A 14,588-nucleotide genomic window follows, 5' to 3' on the forward strand; every position below is an offset into this window, starting at 1 on the left:
GAAATATTTCACTGGAATAGGTCATGTCTCTATGTCTCTATTGCAAAATGGCTGAAGTATGAAACGAATGGAACTCAACACTGCTATGGATGTCGGGTGTTGTGAATACTGTACAGCACGCCACATAACACTGCATATTTTTCCCTCTGTGTGTAGCACCAGTCAAGTAGAAGAGAAGATCTCCTTGTATAGTAACACATGGCATTGCTAATACATTGATAAAGAAGTCAAACTGAGGAACAATCTCTATTTTTTGTCTTTTTACAAAAAATATTCTTATACTGGACAAAAACATCTCCATGAAGATACATCACCCACCAATAAATACCCCTTCCCTTGGCTACTTTTGCCCAGTTACTGGAAATATTTGTACCGTGAGACAGTCATGGACATGTTCAAAAAGGCTGCAACCAACAGCACATTTGTAGCCGACACTCAGCAACGGAAAACGACACGGAAAATATCACAGCAAAAGATTTAAGACTCAAGTGCATCATATTAATCCAATGGGGCATGATTTAAGTACAATGTGGCGCTGAAAGGCTTTTTCTTTAGCAACACTGCTGTTTTGGTCACAGTTGAAGGACTATTTTCACCTTTTTTCTAATGTTTTTCTTTTTTTTTTTTTTTTCAAATCCATGGGACCGTCATGTTTCAGGAAGATGGCTTTGTTGTGAGAACAAACATGAGTTCTTACATCAGTAACTTGGTTTGACAATGTCACAATAGTGTCATGCTTACACAGATTACCCACTGAGCCTCAGCTGATATTACTGTGACCATAACTGGCAACCGAACACAAACTGCTCCTTACACAGGAAGAGGAAGAGAGACTCTGTCGACATGTGACGCCTCTGGATTCTGGATTCGAGACACTTTGGAGACACTTTCTGAATACCTTGTTTAGCGATGGGGGGGGGGGGATCTCAGGTTTTGTTGCAGGAGTCGAGATGTCTTCTGTTGCCAAACTGTGTTTTGAAACTGAGCACGTGCAAAAAGAAACTGGCACAGGTATTTTGAAGGTACTGTCATTTCCCTTGGCACCGTAGCCATCAATGACCCCAAACAACACCGAAACTCACCATTGCAAAAGTCCTCATTATAATAATATTACACATCCCCTTGTATAGATGCAAAGTGCAAAAACTGAATCGGTATACTAAAGCTCATAAACATAACAGACAGAAAAAAAATCAATAGAAATACAGAGAATGATATCAGTGTAGGAGCCTAAAAAAGCATGCCGGCAACCTCTGAATATCTAACAAGTAGATAAAACAAGCCACATGATATTCTTTTTTTCCTAGGACTCGGTTTAAAACGTGTCTTTGAAGCTAACATAAATGAGTCAAGCTAGTAAGATGCTACCTCTGTCTTGCCTATAGCTGGAAGTATTGTACTGGACTGTAACATAAAACCATAAAGAGAGAGAAAAAAGAAGCAAACAACCATCAACACAACTCTTTTACACCAAAAGCCTCTTGGGACATTATTTACAAATGAAGCTGTCATGCTTTTGTAAGGGGTTCATTTAAAAGCTATCATTACACAAATACAACAAGATTTTCTTTTTTTTTTCTTTTTTTTTCTCAATACTATCGTTTCTGCAGGCAAAGTCACAAATAAGAGTTTGAATAGATTCTTTGGAGACGGACATAAAAACAAAGTGGAGAGACGTTTGAAAGGAAAAGATGGAGGGGCTTATGACAAAAACAGCGGAGTTTCGTTATAAAGCAAACTCCGTGCTCAAGAGCGTCATCCTGTTCTTCCAAAGAAGGAAAAGTCAAAGGTCACAATAATAAACTGTATTTAGAGTCGATGAATTTTATAGAGGGACATAGAAATGTCTTGCAATGACTTACAGAGGACGGGCAGGAGGCATACAGGCATTGAGCTTGTATTTGATGGCCCTGGGCTGGGGTTAAAAGCTAATTTGAGGAGGAATAAGGATGAGGAATGAAGGGAGGAGCGGGCAGACTGACAGCAGGAGTCATTACTTAGTCTATTATTGTAGAGAAGGGCATGTTTTTATGGAGGTTGGGGTTCTGAGAGTGTCGGTTACGGCTGCGCACAGAGCTGAACACCATGTTGCAACCAGGGATTTTGCACTTGTGCATCTCGCGCAGGTGCACAGTCTTGTAGTGCACGCGCAGGGTCCCTTTGTTGCTGTACATTTTGTGGCAGATGTTGCAGAGGATCCCACCGATGCCACAGTTACTGCCCCCGGTGGACGAAAGGAGGAACGGTGAGGAGGAAGGTTCCAACCTCTCACCATGTCCTTCCCCTCTTAGTTCTCCAATCTCATCCCGATGCCCCCCTTCAGCCCGCCCCACGGCACGCTGGGAGCAGTCCTCCCCCTCGCTGTTGCCCTCCTCCTCATCCTCTTCTCCCTCCTCCTCCTCCTCCAGGTCATCCAGTAGGATGCCTTCATCGCTGCCCTCGTCTGACTCGTGTGAGGAGTGGACACTGCTGCTGGATTGAACACTGGATGTGGTGCTCAGGTCCAGCACCATGTAGTCGTCTGGCTGGCCCCGGGAGAAGCCGTTGGTGTGGTGGTTTTTAAGGTTATGGTTAAGAGTGTGGTGGGGATACTCGATGCTCATGGGGGAACGGAGACTGTCGTTCAAGCCAGGGGGCCCGAGGCTGGCGCCTCCGATGCCCACCCCGGCCATAGGGTCCAAGCCCATGTGGTGCCCGGCGTAGATCTTGGCCAGTAACTCGGCTCGCAGGTCCTTGGGCAGTGGCGTGAGTTGGGGGTCCAGGACAATGTCGTCCAGCTCTTTGGTCAGCAGTTTGCGGTGCAGGTTGATGTTGGAGCTGTGCCTGTTGTGGAGAGAGTCATAGTTATAAATCAGAACGCCGCCGGTGTACGAGGGTTGTACGTGTCAGGCACAACACAGCCACAGTTTTAAAACACATGTTTGTTCCAGCAGTGTTTTATTTTTCACATTGTCAAGTTATCTTACTTCTGTTCAATGGTACCAGGCCACAAATACTCAATTTCTAAGAACCGCTACATGTGCAGCAATTATTGTTACTATCAGATGGGGCACACAGACAGTCACACAGAGACAGAAATTCACCCTGCAGCTCCACAGAAAAGAGAGACAGCATCCTGCCAGTGTTTACCGCTGTCAGCATGTCTGCACTGCACAGCCCTCAAATCCAATAGACTCTGACTCAATTAAATACTCCACCATATTGAATGGGAGTTTATCAATTGATTCGAGCTGTGGTAATGTGATAATCGAGGGGAACTGGATAGCATATTAGCACTAGGCCCTGACAGCATTATCGCATTCGTTCCCTATTGGAGGTGGCTTAATCGAGCACCTCAGTGAACATGTCTTTATGTAGCCCTGGATTTAATTAAGATGGGCATTTTTTTTCCCAAACACAAGGCGAACTGTATCACACAGTGCGCTACAGCTGATGAAAGAAACTAACAAGTGCCATGCTTAAGCCAGGATAGGATTAGTGAGGATTTCAGTTAGCACACAAAGCCATGCTAAAGAATGCAAGGTGAAATGGGCTTGAAAAATCTAATTCAATGCTTTTTCGCTCCAATTTCACAGTTGCCAAGTCGGACTAAGAACAAGGGGACCCACTGCACACATGTCACAACAAAACTGCATAACACAGAAAGGAAACTTAAGCAACTAATAAGCGATGTCAGATACGACAAATACATGGCCCATTCCTCTCATGTCAGGTCAGCACTTACATCAAATAAGAATAATGTGCAAACACTCAGTGCCTTTAATGTGAAGGGTTTCCATGCAGGGAGGGCACATGTGTGCAAATCATATTCAAAAAAAAAAAAAAAAAAGAAAAGAAAACGGTCATCCTGAGCAGGACGGGCAAAAATGGAGTCACAATGGATAGTAGAGCTTACCAGCAGTGGCAGGGTTGATGCAGTCAAAAAGGGTCCCTTTCCTTTAATTATTTACTTCCCTATCCGACATTGTCCTGCAAGAGGTAAAAATACATTCATTTGAGGGACCCTTTTCTGTGAACCAGGCAACCAGGAGCCCGTCCACTCAAGCATCGTCAGCATTGGGGAGAGAGAGCGTGGCAAATCGATTGGCCGTGGCTGTCACTGCTTGTGTGTGTGTGTGTGTGTGTGTGTGTGTGTTTGTGCAGGCTTTAGTCTGTTTGGGCGTGTGTGTGTATGTGTGTATGTGTGTGTGAAAAACAGAAAATATAGTACTTCCATATAGTGGGACTTCGATCAAAAGGACTGTATAAATCCTTTGTTCTTTTTCATCCTTTGATAGTACAGTTGCACCCATATGGCGTTAGCTTATGGCTAAAATATGGGAGTCATGAGTCAACGTCTGTGGCGCTGTATCCCCGTCTAGTCAGATAACATGTGTGGACGCTCGGCTCTGAGAGGCCAGAGTGTTTTGAGTCTGAACACGATGCCTTAATCAGGGATCAATATATAAGGAAATGGGCACAATTTCTGCAGGGATACCAACCAACAGGCTTTGACGTGAGGGGGGGCCACGTTTGCTCAATTAAGCCTGACGTTCAGGATGCTGTTGATGATGCTCAGGTAGGCAGGTCCTTTGCAACATGTCTCCATCTCTATAACAACACCTTCTCACTGCTAATAAGCTCTAAGTTAACCATGACTATCTCAGTTTTAGATATTAAAGTCAAACATGCTAAATATCATGCAGTAAGTACTCTGTGCTATCGCTACAGTAGCCATCTTAAATACTCAAAATGCATTGTTAGAATATTATAACAACATCAATATCCAACGAGAAAATTCACATTTACCACTGCAGTCTTTTATATATTTTACAGGTATATGAAAATAAAATGAAAAGGGAAGAAAAAAACTTGATGAGAAATCATTTGGAAATTATTTAATCTCAAGAGCTAAAGAGGAGAAAAAGAGCCAAGTCTATGATGGTTTGCATTATTATTTAACTCCTGCGTTGGCAATGCCTGCGTGTCCTAAATAATCCAAATAAGTCAGCTGAATCCACACACACACACACACACACACACACACATAATGCACTTATCCCTTCATTTATCAAATTTAGATTTCTGCCCCATTTCCCACTCCCCTCCATCCCTCCACCTCCATCACTCCACTCCAGTACGCTCTGTCTTTCCTCCCCCAAACCCAAGTCCTCACTGCCCCCCCTTCCTCCATCTCTGCCTCCCTGTTGGCCAGTAATGTGGCTGGCAAACCAATTTGACAGTCTCATCTTTGCCCAAAAGATGGGGGAGGCCTCCAGAGAGCCCATTTTTGACTGTGCAGAGGAGGCAGAGCGAGAGTGAGCCTGTCCCGACCGGCGTTAATCATCTTTAGGCTCATCTGATGGCCCTTGCCCTTGTTTTTGTGTGTGTGCGTGTGTGTGTGTGTTGTCTAAATGACTCATAACGTGTAAATGAGATGGAAGGCTGAGTGGTATTAAACTGACACGAGTGGTTCTTTGTCTTTCCTGTCATTTGGGGTGTGTTATGAGGTTTTAGGTGTAAGTGGGAGGACAGGAGCGTCGGTAGCATTTATCACTCTTTGTCACTGTTATATCCACTTTGCATTGTTACAGTCGGTTCAGCGGCACAGGACGCAAAGATGTGAGGATCCTCAAATAAGCGAGTGCACAGACTTTAAACATCATGTGAAAAACAGTTACAAACATTTCTTGCAGTTTTACAACTTGAATTCTGTTGTGCTCCCATGGTTATTTATCTCACAGTGAAATAATTCCTTTTATTCTCCTCTAAATACATCAGAAGGAAGCTGCCAAAGACCAACCAAAGGGCTGCAACGTTTCAAGTTTCCGTATTTTAATCAGCAGATATCTTGAAGCGGGGTGAGTGGCTTTCGCTAACGTATTCTCTCTATGAGGCGCGTGCCCTTTGTTTATAAGAGACAAACAGAGAGCTGATTGTGAGGCAGCGGAGCCGGGACCGCATGCCGTGAGGGGACCGAGGGAAAGCGAGGAAGACGGAGAGAGGAAGGAGAGGGGAGGAAAGAGACTCTCCAACATAATTAACCTTCACTCTCTCCATTTGCAGTGGCCCGTGCAGGGACCGCGGGCTGCGCACCGCTGCACCATGGGAACGTGGAAGCGGGAGGACACCGGCTGTACTTGGTGTAGCGACAGAGGAGCAGGTTAAAAAGCTGGAGCGAACGTTAAAAAAGAGAAGCAGTGCAGGCTGATAAAAATGAGATAAGTAAGGCAAGTCTTGTCAACGGTTTAAAGAATATGATTAACGAGGCCAATAATGGTGATGATTACTGGTACGCGCGACTTTCCAGCAGTTAATCATGCAGCTTCTTCAACACTTCTGCCGACGCTGCTCGCTCCCCACAATAAATATGCAATCATTTACCTCTGTGCAGCAGGCGGCTGGGAGGCTGGGAGAAAACACCCCACTGTAAAACCACACAGACACACACTCGCATGTTGGACTCTGTTTTACACTCACACATTACATGCTTGCTCAAGGGCACATTAAATTATCCCTTCCTGTATTCCAGAGTGTGTGTATGTGCAGTTTTCATGTGCACTAATGTGTGTTTGTGTGTGTGTGTGTGTGTGTGTGTGTGTGTGTGTGTGTGTGTGTGTGTGTGTGTGTGTGTGTGTGTGTGTGTGTGAAGTCTTATAAACAGGGCAGAGATCCAACCTGAATAAACACCAGTCGCACTCGCTTTCCGTGGCAGCACATTTTCAGCGTGTCCTGCTCTGACAATGTCATTGGCTCCCGGTTGATTTTCTCAGCAGATCAAATGACCTCTCCTCCGTTTTCTTCTTCACTTTGATACGGGAGCTTCTGACGCTGCCTTTGGCTTTTCACTCAGTCAGCGGACTAATCAGATATGCAGAGGTGCTTTGGACTTCCCTATTGGTGCATGTCAACAACTGTTTGGGAGGCCCTGAGAAGAGGAAAGCAGGCAGGGCTGCATATTCTAATGCTGCTTTAGCATATATTATTCAGCTGGAAGAGCAACAACAAATAACCACTGCTTTACCTTCCTCTTATTAAAATTCAATGTGGCTATTTTCTAAGGGTCATTTTTTTTTGTATTATTTTATTAAGAGAATTACTTTGTGTTAAGCATTAAGTGACGTTTTTATCAATCCTTTATGTCTGAGGTGAACTACAGGAAAGAGCTGCTTATTAGTCGTTAGTGCCGACACACAAAAGAATCAGATTTGGAGAAGGAGTGGACTTTATCTAATTTACTGGTAATAAACATTCTTTTGTGCAAATATCTAAGTACGTGCAGTTTCTTAATCTTATCAGAGCAAATGCTCTTATGAAAACAACTAAATTATATTCCCATTTTATTGCTGCAATTACACTCAAACATACATTATGTCATTAGAGGATTATCCAGGGACAGATTTGATGAGAGCCCGGCTCGTGTATTGACTCGCCTCAAAGCCCCAGGATTCCTCTCGCTATGCAGTGCCCGTCTTTCTGTTTTGTTCCCTGTTTGAACCAGCGGCAGAGTAATATGTCCCATATGTTATCAGGAATTTATCCCCCACAGAAAAAGTATGGAAACAATAGCGCGCTTTGGACTCACCCACCCTCAGATGCATTATGCTCACAGCAGCGATTGTCCCTCCGTGCTACAAACTTATCTCCGTCTCACATGTGTTCTGCCGCTTTACATGTTTGAGCAGCACTTACATGCTGGTGTTTTTCCCGTCATGGAGTGTCACACACAGCGTCACACGCACACACACATCCAGGCTGACACAGGAACAGAGCGAGCATAGGAAGAGTTCAAGCTGAGGTTGTTACCTTTTCTCTATGCCATACGGTCTAATGTTTGACCCCCCCCCACGCCTGTCTGAAGCCCCCCACTCACCCCCGGCTGGCTGCATGTTTGTGACAGTGCAGCTCCCCCGCTCCTTTCTACTGTTCTGATGATCATTTTTTTTCTCTCACTGTTGTCGCCTCATTAAGTTTTCCGTGAGTCATCGTGGGGTCATGACAGCAGATAGCGGCATGAGGGCACTAAATTACATAACTGACTAAAAAAGCGGGGAGGCTGTAGGAATTAAACTCTCTGTTTCACAGTATCCACCTCAGCACCAATAAAACTCTGAGCAATATCTGCTGATTACCAATGGCACTTTACTCTTAGGTGTAATTCCTATCTAGCATTGAAATCTTTTATCATGTTAAATTCCCCTATTAATATACAGAAGAGCTCTCTTCATGCTATTTAAAAGTTCAGATAAGGCAGTTAATTGTTTGTATCCAACAACTGTTTTACAGCATTGGGAGACTAATTACAAACAGATAAGCTGTATACAAATAGTTTTCTCTGTTATCTGTTTGTACATATCCTTGTGTGTGTGTGTGTGTGTGTGTGTGTGTGTGTGTGTGTGTGTGTGTGTGAGTGCGCATACATGTGCATTCTCATGTAACACAGCAGGCCGGTCATGCCTTAGGCGTTCTCTATTCCTGAAGTCTTGTCAAAAGAGGGGAACTAACCAGCTCACCGGTGGCAATTCATGCTATTATTACACTTCCTGTCATCCTGCTGCTGTCGGCACAGCTGCGTCAGGTGAGCAGCAGTGTTGCACCTTCGCTAACGCTAACTTGTCTCCTGCTCTGCTCCCCCTGTTCCTCTCCCACATCCATTCTGGTGGAATCCCAGAATCACCTGCTGTATTTATACGCTGCTAATGAACAAACTGGTAGGAACAGATGCCAGTGGAACAACAAGTGTGATAAAAGACCTGGTGTGGAAAAGGAGCAACATTGGGTGGAGAGGGGCAGCAGTGGTTGAGAGGGAGCAGGGCCAGTGTTTGGGTGAGACAAAACACTGAGGAAAAATATACAGCTCCCTCTGGCAAGATTTGTTTGCCCACTGGAGACAGGCAGTATGTTCAGCTCACCCTTATTTAAATGGAAGTGTCACTTGTCACGAGATAAATCTATATATTTATCTCTGCTCCTCTTAAAGGAAACTTAAGGGTAAGGCTGTCATGTAGAGCAGCTGAGTTCTATTAAAGAGATGGAGAGCGTGAGCATGAGAGATATCTCTTCCACTTGAATGCTGTGTGTTTTAAAGAGGCGGGAGGAAATTTACAATTTGTGTCGAGGGCCATTTTACACTTTGTCCCTGCTGTGTTGAGTGACTGGATAACTTGAGCAAGCGACCGTTGTTGTTTACATGACTGCCAAGGGAATATGATTTTCTGAGTTACCAAGCGAATGTGTCATTTTACACAGCTGTTTTTTTGGTATCTATTCAGTTTCTCTGATATCAGTAATTCTAATCAATTTTCCTAAATGTAGAGGACTGTGAAAGAGAAATTCTACTTCTTTATTACGACTGCATGCTGGCCATTTTAACACTTACAAGTACTCCATGAAGCAAAAAGCAGTTGTTTGTAATCCCTTGTGGAGCCTGTGCTAGCCCAGGGCACTAGTGATCTTATGTACCTCCAGCATGTGTTATGGCATCAACTTGCTGCCACTGCTGCTACATTATATATATTCTGCAGAGTGCGTGTGTGGGACTGATATGTGCTAACAAGCCCAGGTGGGTATGGCTGGCCTCACCTCCTAATGCGCTAATAGATGCAGTGGTTTGACAAACCGCTGTCTATGTTAATATATGCGCCTTCACCTCCCTGTGACAAGGTGAGGTACTGAGGGCAGGTAAACAACACACTTGAGCTGCAGGGTTGATGGGTATGACCTAGTGCTTGTGTGAATGTGTATGTGTTTCTCATCCTGACACCATACTCTTCTGAACTTTGACTTGACAAGGAGCAGATGTCCCTGAATGAATTTAGTGTTGAATTAGCAAGCAGATGTCAGGTGATAGGCTATCCAGGTAGATGTCATACAGTAATGATATACTGCAGCTAAATCTTGTTTTATTAACGTCAAATGAAAAACATATCTCTCACAAAAATGCTGTTATCTATTAAACTGTGTTTTAACATGGCTTTTAGAAGACTGCTGTAGCCCTACAAAAAAAACCTATGCTGTAGATTTAAGTAGTGCCATAATTTAGAATCAAACACTTCCATTGAACCTACCTCCGACTGTCGCAATTACATTGAAATAAAATGATTACTGTACCAAGTTCTAGCACTAACCTGTCTCGGCTCCTCCGGGAAGGGAAGGCAGCGTTGCAGCCAGCCACAGTACACACATGCATCTCTTTGAGGTGCACATTCTTGTAGTGCAGTTTCATGCTATAGGAGCTCTTGAAGCTCTTCTTACATACATAGCAGATCTTGGGGTCGGGACTTGAGCATGGGTCTCCCTCCGGTGAATGAGAAGAAGGGAATTTGGGTGGGCTGGAACCATAGCCCATCGAAGAGATGAAGCTCTCGTGCAGAGCAGCCATACTGGCGGCGGCAGCAGCAGCGGCCATGCCTCCATTATAGAGGCCATACTGGCCCATGCAGAACATGTCGTAAGTAGGATCGTTGAGTTCCTCCTTGATTTTGATGGGTGGCTGATGAGGGGAGGGTGAGGAGTGACCCTTGCCTTCCATTTCCTTTTTCAAATGGGCTTCCTCACTACCCTCATCGTCCTGTTCCTTGTCCAGACCCCTTCCACCCCTGATGTGTTTTTGCTGTTCTTCCACATCTATCAGCTCATCACGGTAGAACATCTTGGAATCAGAGGTTTCAGACTCATTCTCAAAGTCTCTCTCGTGGTCCTGCTCCTCAGAGGTGAAGCTGTCCATACAACGTAGCTCACCAGAGCCTTGAAGATCATTTCCACCCCTGCTGTCGCTACCGGTCCCTTCTCGGCATTCATCTTCACTCTGTCTCATCATGCCTCTCAGAGCTAGGCCAGGGCTCATCTCATCCTGGGAAGGGGATTGCTGCCCACTACCACCACTGTGGTTCCCATTACCACTGCCGCTGTTGTTGTTGCTGTTGCAGTTACCATTCATTTTGATATTGTTGTGAATTAGGGATGACTGGTGATGGTGGTGATTATGGTGGAGGTTATCATCGTCATCATCGTCTTTGTCGTCATATTCATCTGCCACATCAATTACTTCCTTTTCAATCTTCACTGGCATGCTAGATTTACGTGGCTTCTTTTTAGGCGTGGGGTCTGTGTTGCCCGTAGTGAGGTCGTGATTGGCACTGTGTGTATGTAAGCGGTGGGACGTGGGTCCTGACTCTGACATGTGAACATTATTGTGTGAAGCCGCAGCTGCAGCAGCCAGGAGATGTTGTTGTTGTTGGTCCATCAGGGTGGTACTGTTGGTGGTGGTGGGGAGGATGGGGCTGGTGGGCAGTGACACTGGAGGACTGACGAGGTCCGCAGGGGACAGAAGTGTACGGTAGAATGGGGGCACTGGCTGGACTGGCTGCACCGACTTCAGGGTGGGGAACACCAGTGGGCTTTGCAGGGGTGACTGAAGCATAGGGTCTACTGGTGGAGTAGTGAAGCCCAGTGGTGGCCTTCCAGGGCTGGTGAGGGTAAAGCCTCCATTCTTGGTGCTTGAGATGACAGGTGTACCAGGGGTTGAATTGGCACGGATGAGGTCCTTATCACGGTTATTGCGCAGCATGGGCATATGCAACCGTGGATTGGGATTGGCACTGTGGCGGTTGCGGCTGCGTAGTGAGCTGAAGACCATATTGCAGCCCTCAATGGTGCAACGGTGTTTAATCTTCAAATGTACAGCATTATAATGTATCTTAAGCGTACCTTTGTCATAAAAGGTTTTGCCACAAGAGTTGCAGCACACACGACCCTTGCGTGAGGTGGCTCCCATGCGGCGCATGCGATGCATCTTGGAGGAAAAGGAAGCATGAGTGATGGTTTTAGAGGGCTCGTCCTTTACAAAGTGGTGGTGGACCTGGTGGTCACTCAAACTGTTGGACTGCTGAGGTTGATTTTGGGACTGCTGTTGGCCCTGCTGTTGTTGCTGCTGGAGCTGTGTCTGCTGTTGCTGAGCTTGCTGGGTGTTAGGATTTGGTGAGATGGGCGATGCCCTGTTGTTGGGCTCTGTCTTGGGTTCAATGTTGTTGCTCATGCCTCCCAGGGCTCCGCGGCTGGGACTCTGGCCTGTACGGAAGGGTGACAGGGACACTTCAGACTCACTGGTCTCCACCTGTTCACCTTGGTTTGCCAGGCTGGGCTCCCGGAGCCGAAGAGCAGACTGCTCCATAGGCAGGCCATTGGGAGGCAAGCCGAGCATGGGAGCAGAGACTGGGTTGATGTACTGGAAGGGCAGGAGGAAGGCTAAGCTGTTGGGGATATTTTCGAAGTGGTGAATGCTGGATGGGCTACTATTTTCCAGATGTGTCAGGAGCCCCGGGCTGCGGGTTCTATTGTTGCTTTCAATGAATGTCCTAATCCCGGAGTCTGTCTTGGAGGAGGGAACTGTAACGGCCTGACCTTCCTTCTCCTGAATGGCCATCAGCTCCACAATGGACTTTGTCTCACCAAAGCGCAGGAACTGCTGCAGGGTGATGATTTCCTCTTCTCGGGACATGATGGTCCAGCGGTCCAGCACCTTGCCTGCAGCATCCTAGATGCCCCAGAAGAGACAAGAGAGAAGACAAAAATACAAACCATTATTGATTGTGCATAATCACTGTGGTCAAAGGAGAAGATAGAGCAGGGGTTAGTTTGAAAGGGCAAGCTTTTCTGCTCATGAAATTCAGAGGCTCCTGGAGCGACAAGTAACTAACAGAGCTTTGTTGAAAATCCCTCCCTCCATTCTCCCTCTTTGCCATCCACTTTTCAGTCATTTGTTTTTTCTATATATCAGCCCTGTGAATGTGATCATTAATCGCACAGTGATGAGAGGAGGCAAGTTTAGTTGAATCAAAAGCGCTGAGGTGGGGTGATTAGCAGGTCTCTGCGACTTCCAACATTGTTGGGATGTTAATTTGAGTTGACAAAAACAGCTTTGTAAAAGATGTGAACTCTTGCTGGGCCTCCCTCTGTACACAAACTGTACCTGGGGATATTTACAAAGTTGTGTGAGTCAGAGAAAAAAAAACGACTGAACAGAAATAATAGAATAATTAATGTAAGCCACTAATTGCACGTTGGTCAGCAGGCATTTTTCTCAGTGTGTTTTCAATCTCTAAGGCAGTAAAATGCTCGAGGGAGGATGGGACTGCTGCAGTGTGTATCAGGGAATGGCTTTGGACATTCAAAGAGGAAAACTCATGTTTATTTAAGGTTGTGTTTGAGTGCCATTGAGCTTGTGTTCCTTTCATTTCACAGGCTGCGTGTTTATCATGCTTCTGTGTTAGTGAGGTCTGAAGCGTACATAACCTGTGCTACCTTAAATATTGATAACATCAATACGTTAATACGTTTTTAATAATGCACAACCTGTGTCGTCTTAAACATTGATGTTAGATACTTTGTAATAAACAACCATGTTGTTTAGGACACTGTCCACTGATGATGCATTTTCAGTTGATGGTGGTTACCTATGAAAAGGGGCAAAAATGTAAAATAACAAATATTAAAAAATAAATACTTTATAAATAACAGTTCCACTTCCTGTATTTTTGGAGGTTTGGAAATGGTGAGAAACAAGTTTCCATCCTAAGAGGCCAGAACTAGTCCGATGGGGCTTGGGCGTGATTCCAAATAGAACACTTTATTTGGCTAGTGTCTTTCAGAGATGTGCTATTAACGGCTGAAAAGTAAAAAGCTTAGAATCCTCGCAAAAGTGAATATTGTCAAACATCAAGAGATGGCAAGAGATTCGGGGAAAAGAATTTTGGCAAAACCCTGAGAATTGACTTTGTGGTTGAGCTACCGAGTTCGAGGCAATGAACATCTGACCCTGTGCTCTTGTCCTCTTGTGTGAACCCACTTCTCTTCCTGCTTCATAGCACTGATGACAGAACTCTTTACAAAATTATCCTCTTACAGTACTCCTCATCCTGCTGTTGTTATATAAGATGGTGTGGCATGAGCGTGAACAAGATAGAAATAGAGGAGAGAAGAAACAGAGACACTGTGTGAACACTTCATTTCACACAGAGGCTCCTGAGGGACCAGGTGCAAGTGACATCAAGGGAGTAACGCAGGCGATGACAATTAGTCACAGCGAAATGGTAACATTTCATATGTGCTCCTAGCTGCTGGCATCTATAAAAGATAAATGGCAACTCTGGCGAGTAAAAAGCTGTAAAAACCAACATCACAAAGCACAAAGGGCCTGTAAGGAGAAAACAGAAGATAAATGTTTAAAGAGAGACAGCGAAAGAGAGATAGTACGGGAGAGAGACAGAGGAAGAGGAGCAGAAAAACAGAGAAAAATAAAAGTGTGAGTGGTTTCATATCATGCCCTCAGATATACTGGAGAAATAGATTCTTCTGAGACGAAACATCAATAGTCACTGGGGTATTTGTTGTTAAATATACATTAAAAAACATTTTACACTTTCATTCTGTGTGCGCTCTGGAGTTTTTGCCCGGAGGTATGACTTTAAATTCTAGCCTGGGCACTATTATTTCATACTGCATGGCCATCTGGGCATTAGTACTTCCATTTGATTTAATTGAAACAAAAAAATGAAACAAATTAAAAAGTGAATCTTTAAATAGTTCCACAATCACATTTCTTAAGAAAC

General features: G+C 44.9%; 1 protein-coding gene across 3 annotated transcripts in view; it reads right to left on the bottom strand.

Annotated features, from left to right (window-relative positions):
- Nucleotides 1–609: 609 nt before the first annotated feature.
- Nucleotides 610–14,588, bottom strand: part of bnc2 (basonuclin zinc finger protein 2) — a 91,460-nt gene continuing 77,481 nt past the window's right edge. For 2 of the 3 annotated variants that reach the window (XM_076728877.1, XM_076728875.1), the window contains 2 exons: nt 10,107–12,514; nt 610–2,823 (listed from right to left, as the gene is read on the bottom strand). In XM_076728877.1, coding sequence (XP_076584992.1) covers nt 1,998–2,823; nt 10,107–12,514 — 3,234 coding nt within the window. In that variant the 3' untranslated portion in view covers nt 610–1,997. Of the gene's footprint in view, nt 2,824–3,895; nt 3,970–10,106; nt 12,515–14,588 lie in introns of all 3 variants that reach the window. The other variant, XM_076728878.1, reaches the window with a different exon arrangement.

This window comes from Chaetodon auriga, chromosome 4 (genome assembly GCF_051107435.1).
Source record: "Chaetodon auriga isolate fChaAug3 chromosome 4, fChaAug3.hap1, whole genome shotgun sequence".
In the NCBI taxonomy this organism is placed as follows: domain Eukaryota; kingdom Metazoa; phylum Chordata; class Actinopteri; order Chaetodontiformes; family Chaetodontidae; genus Chaetodon; species Chaetodon auriga.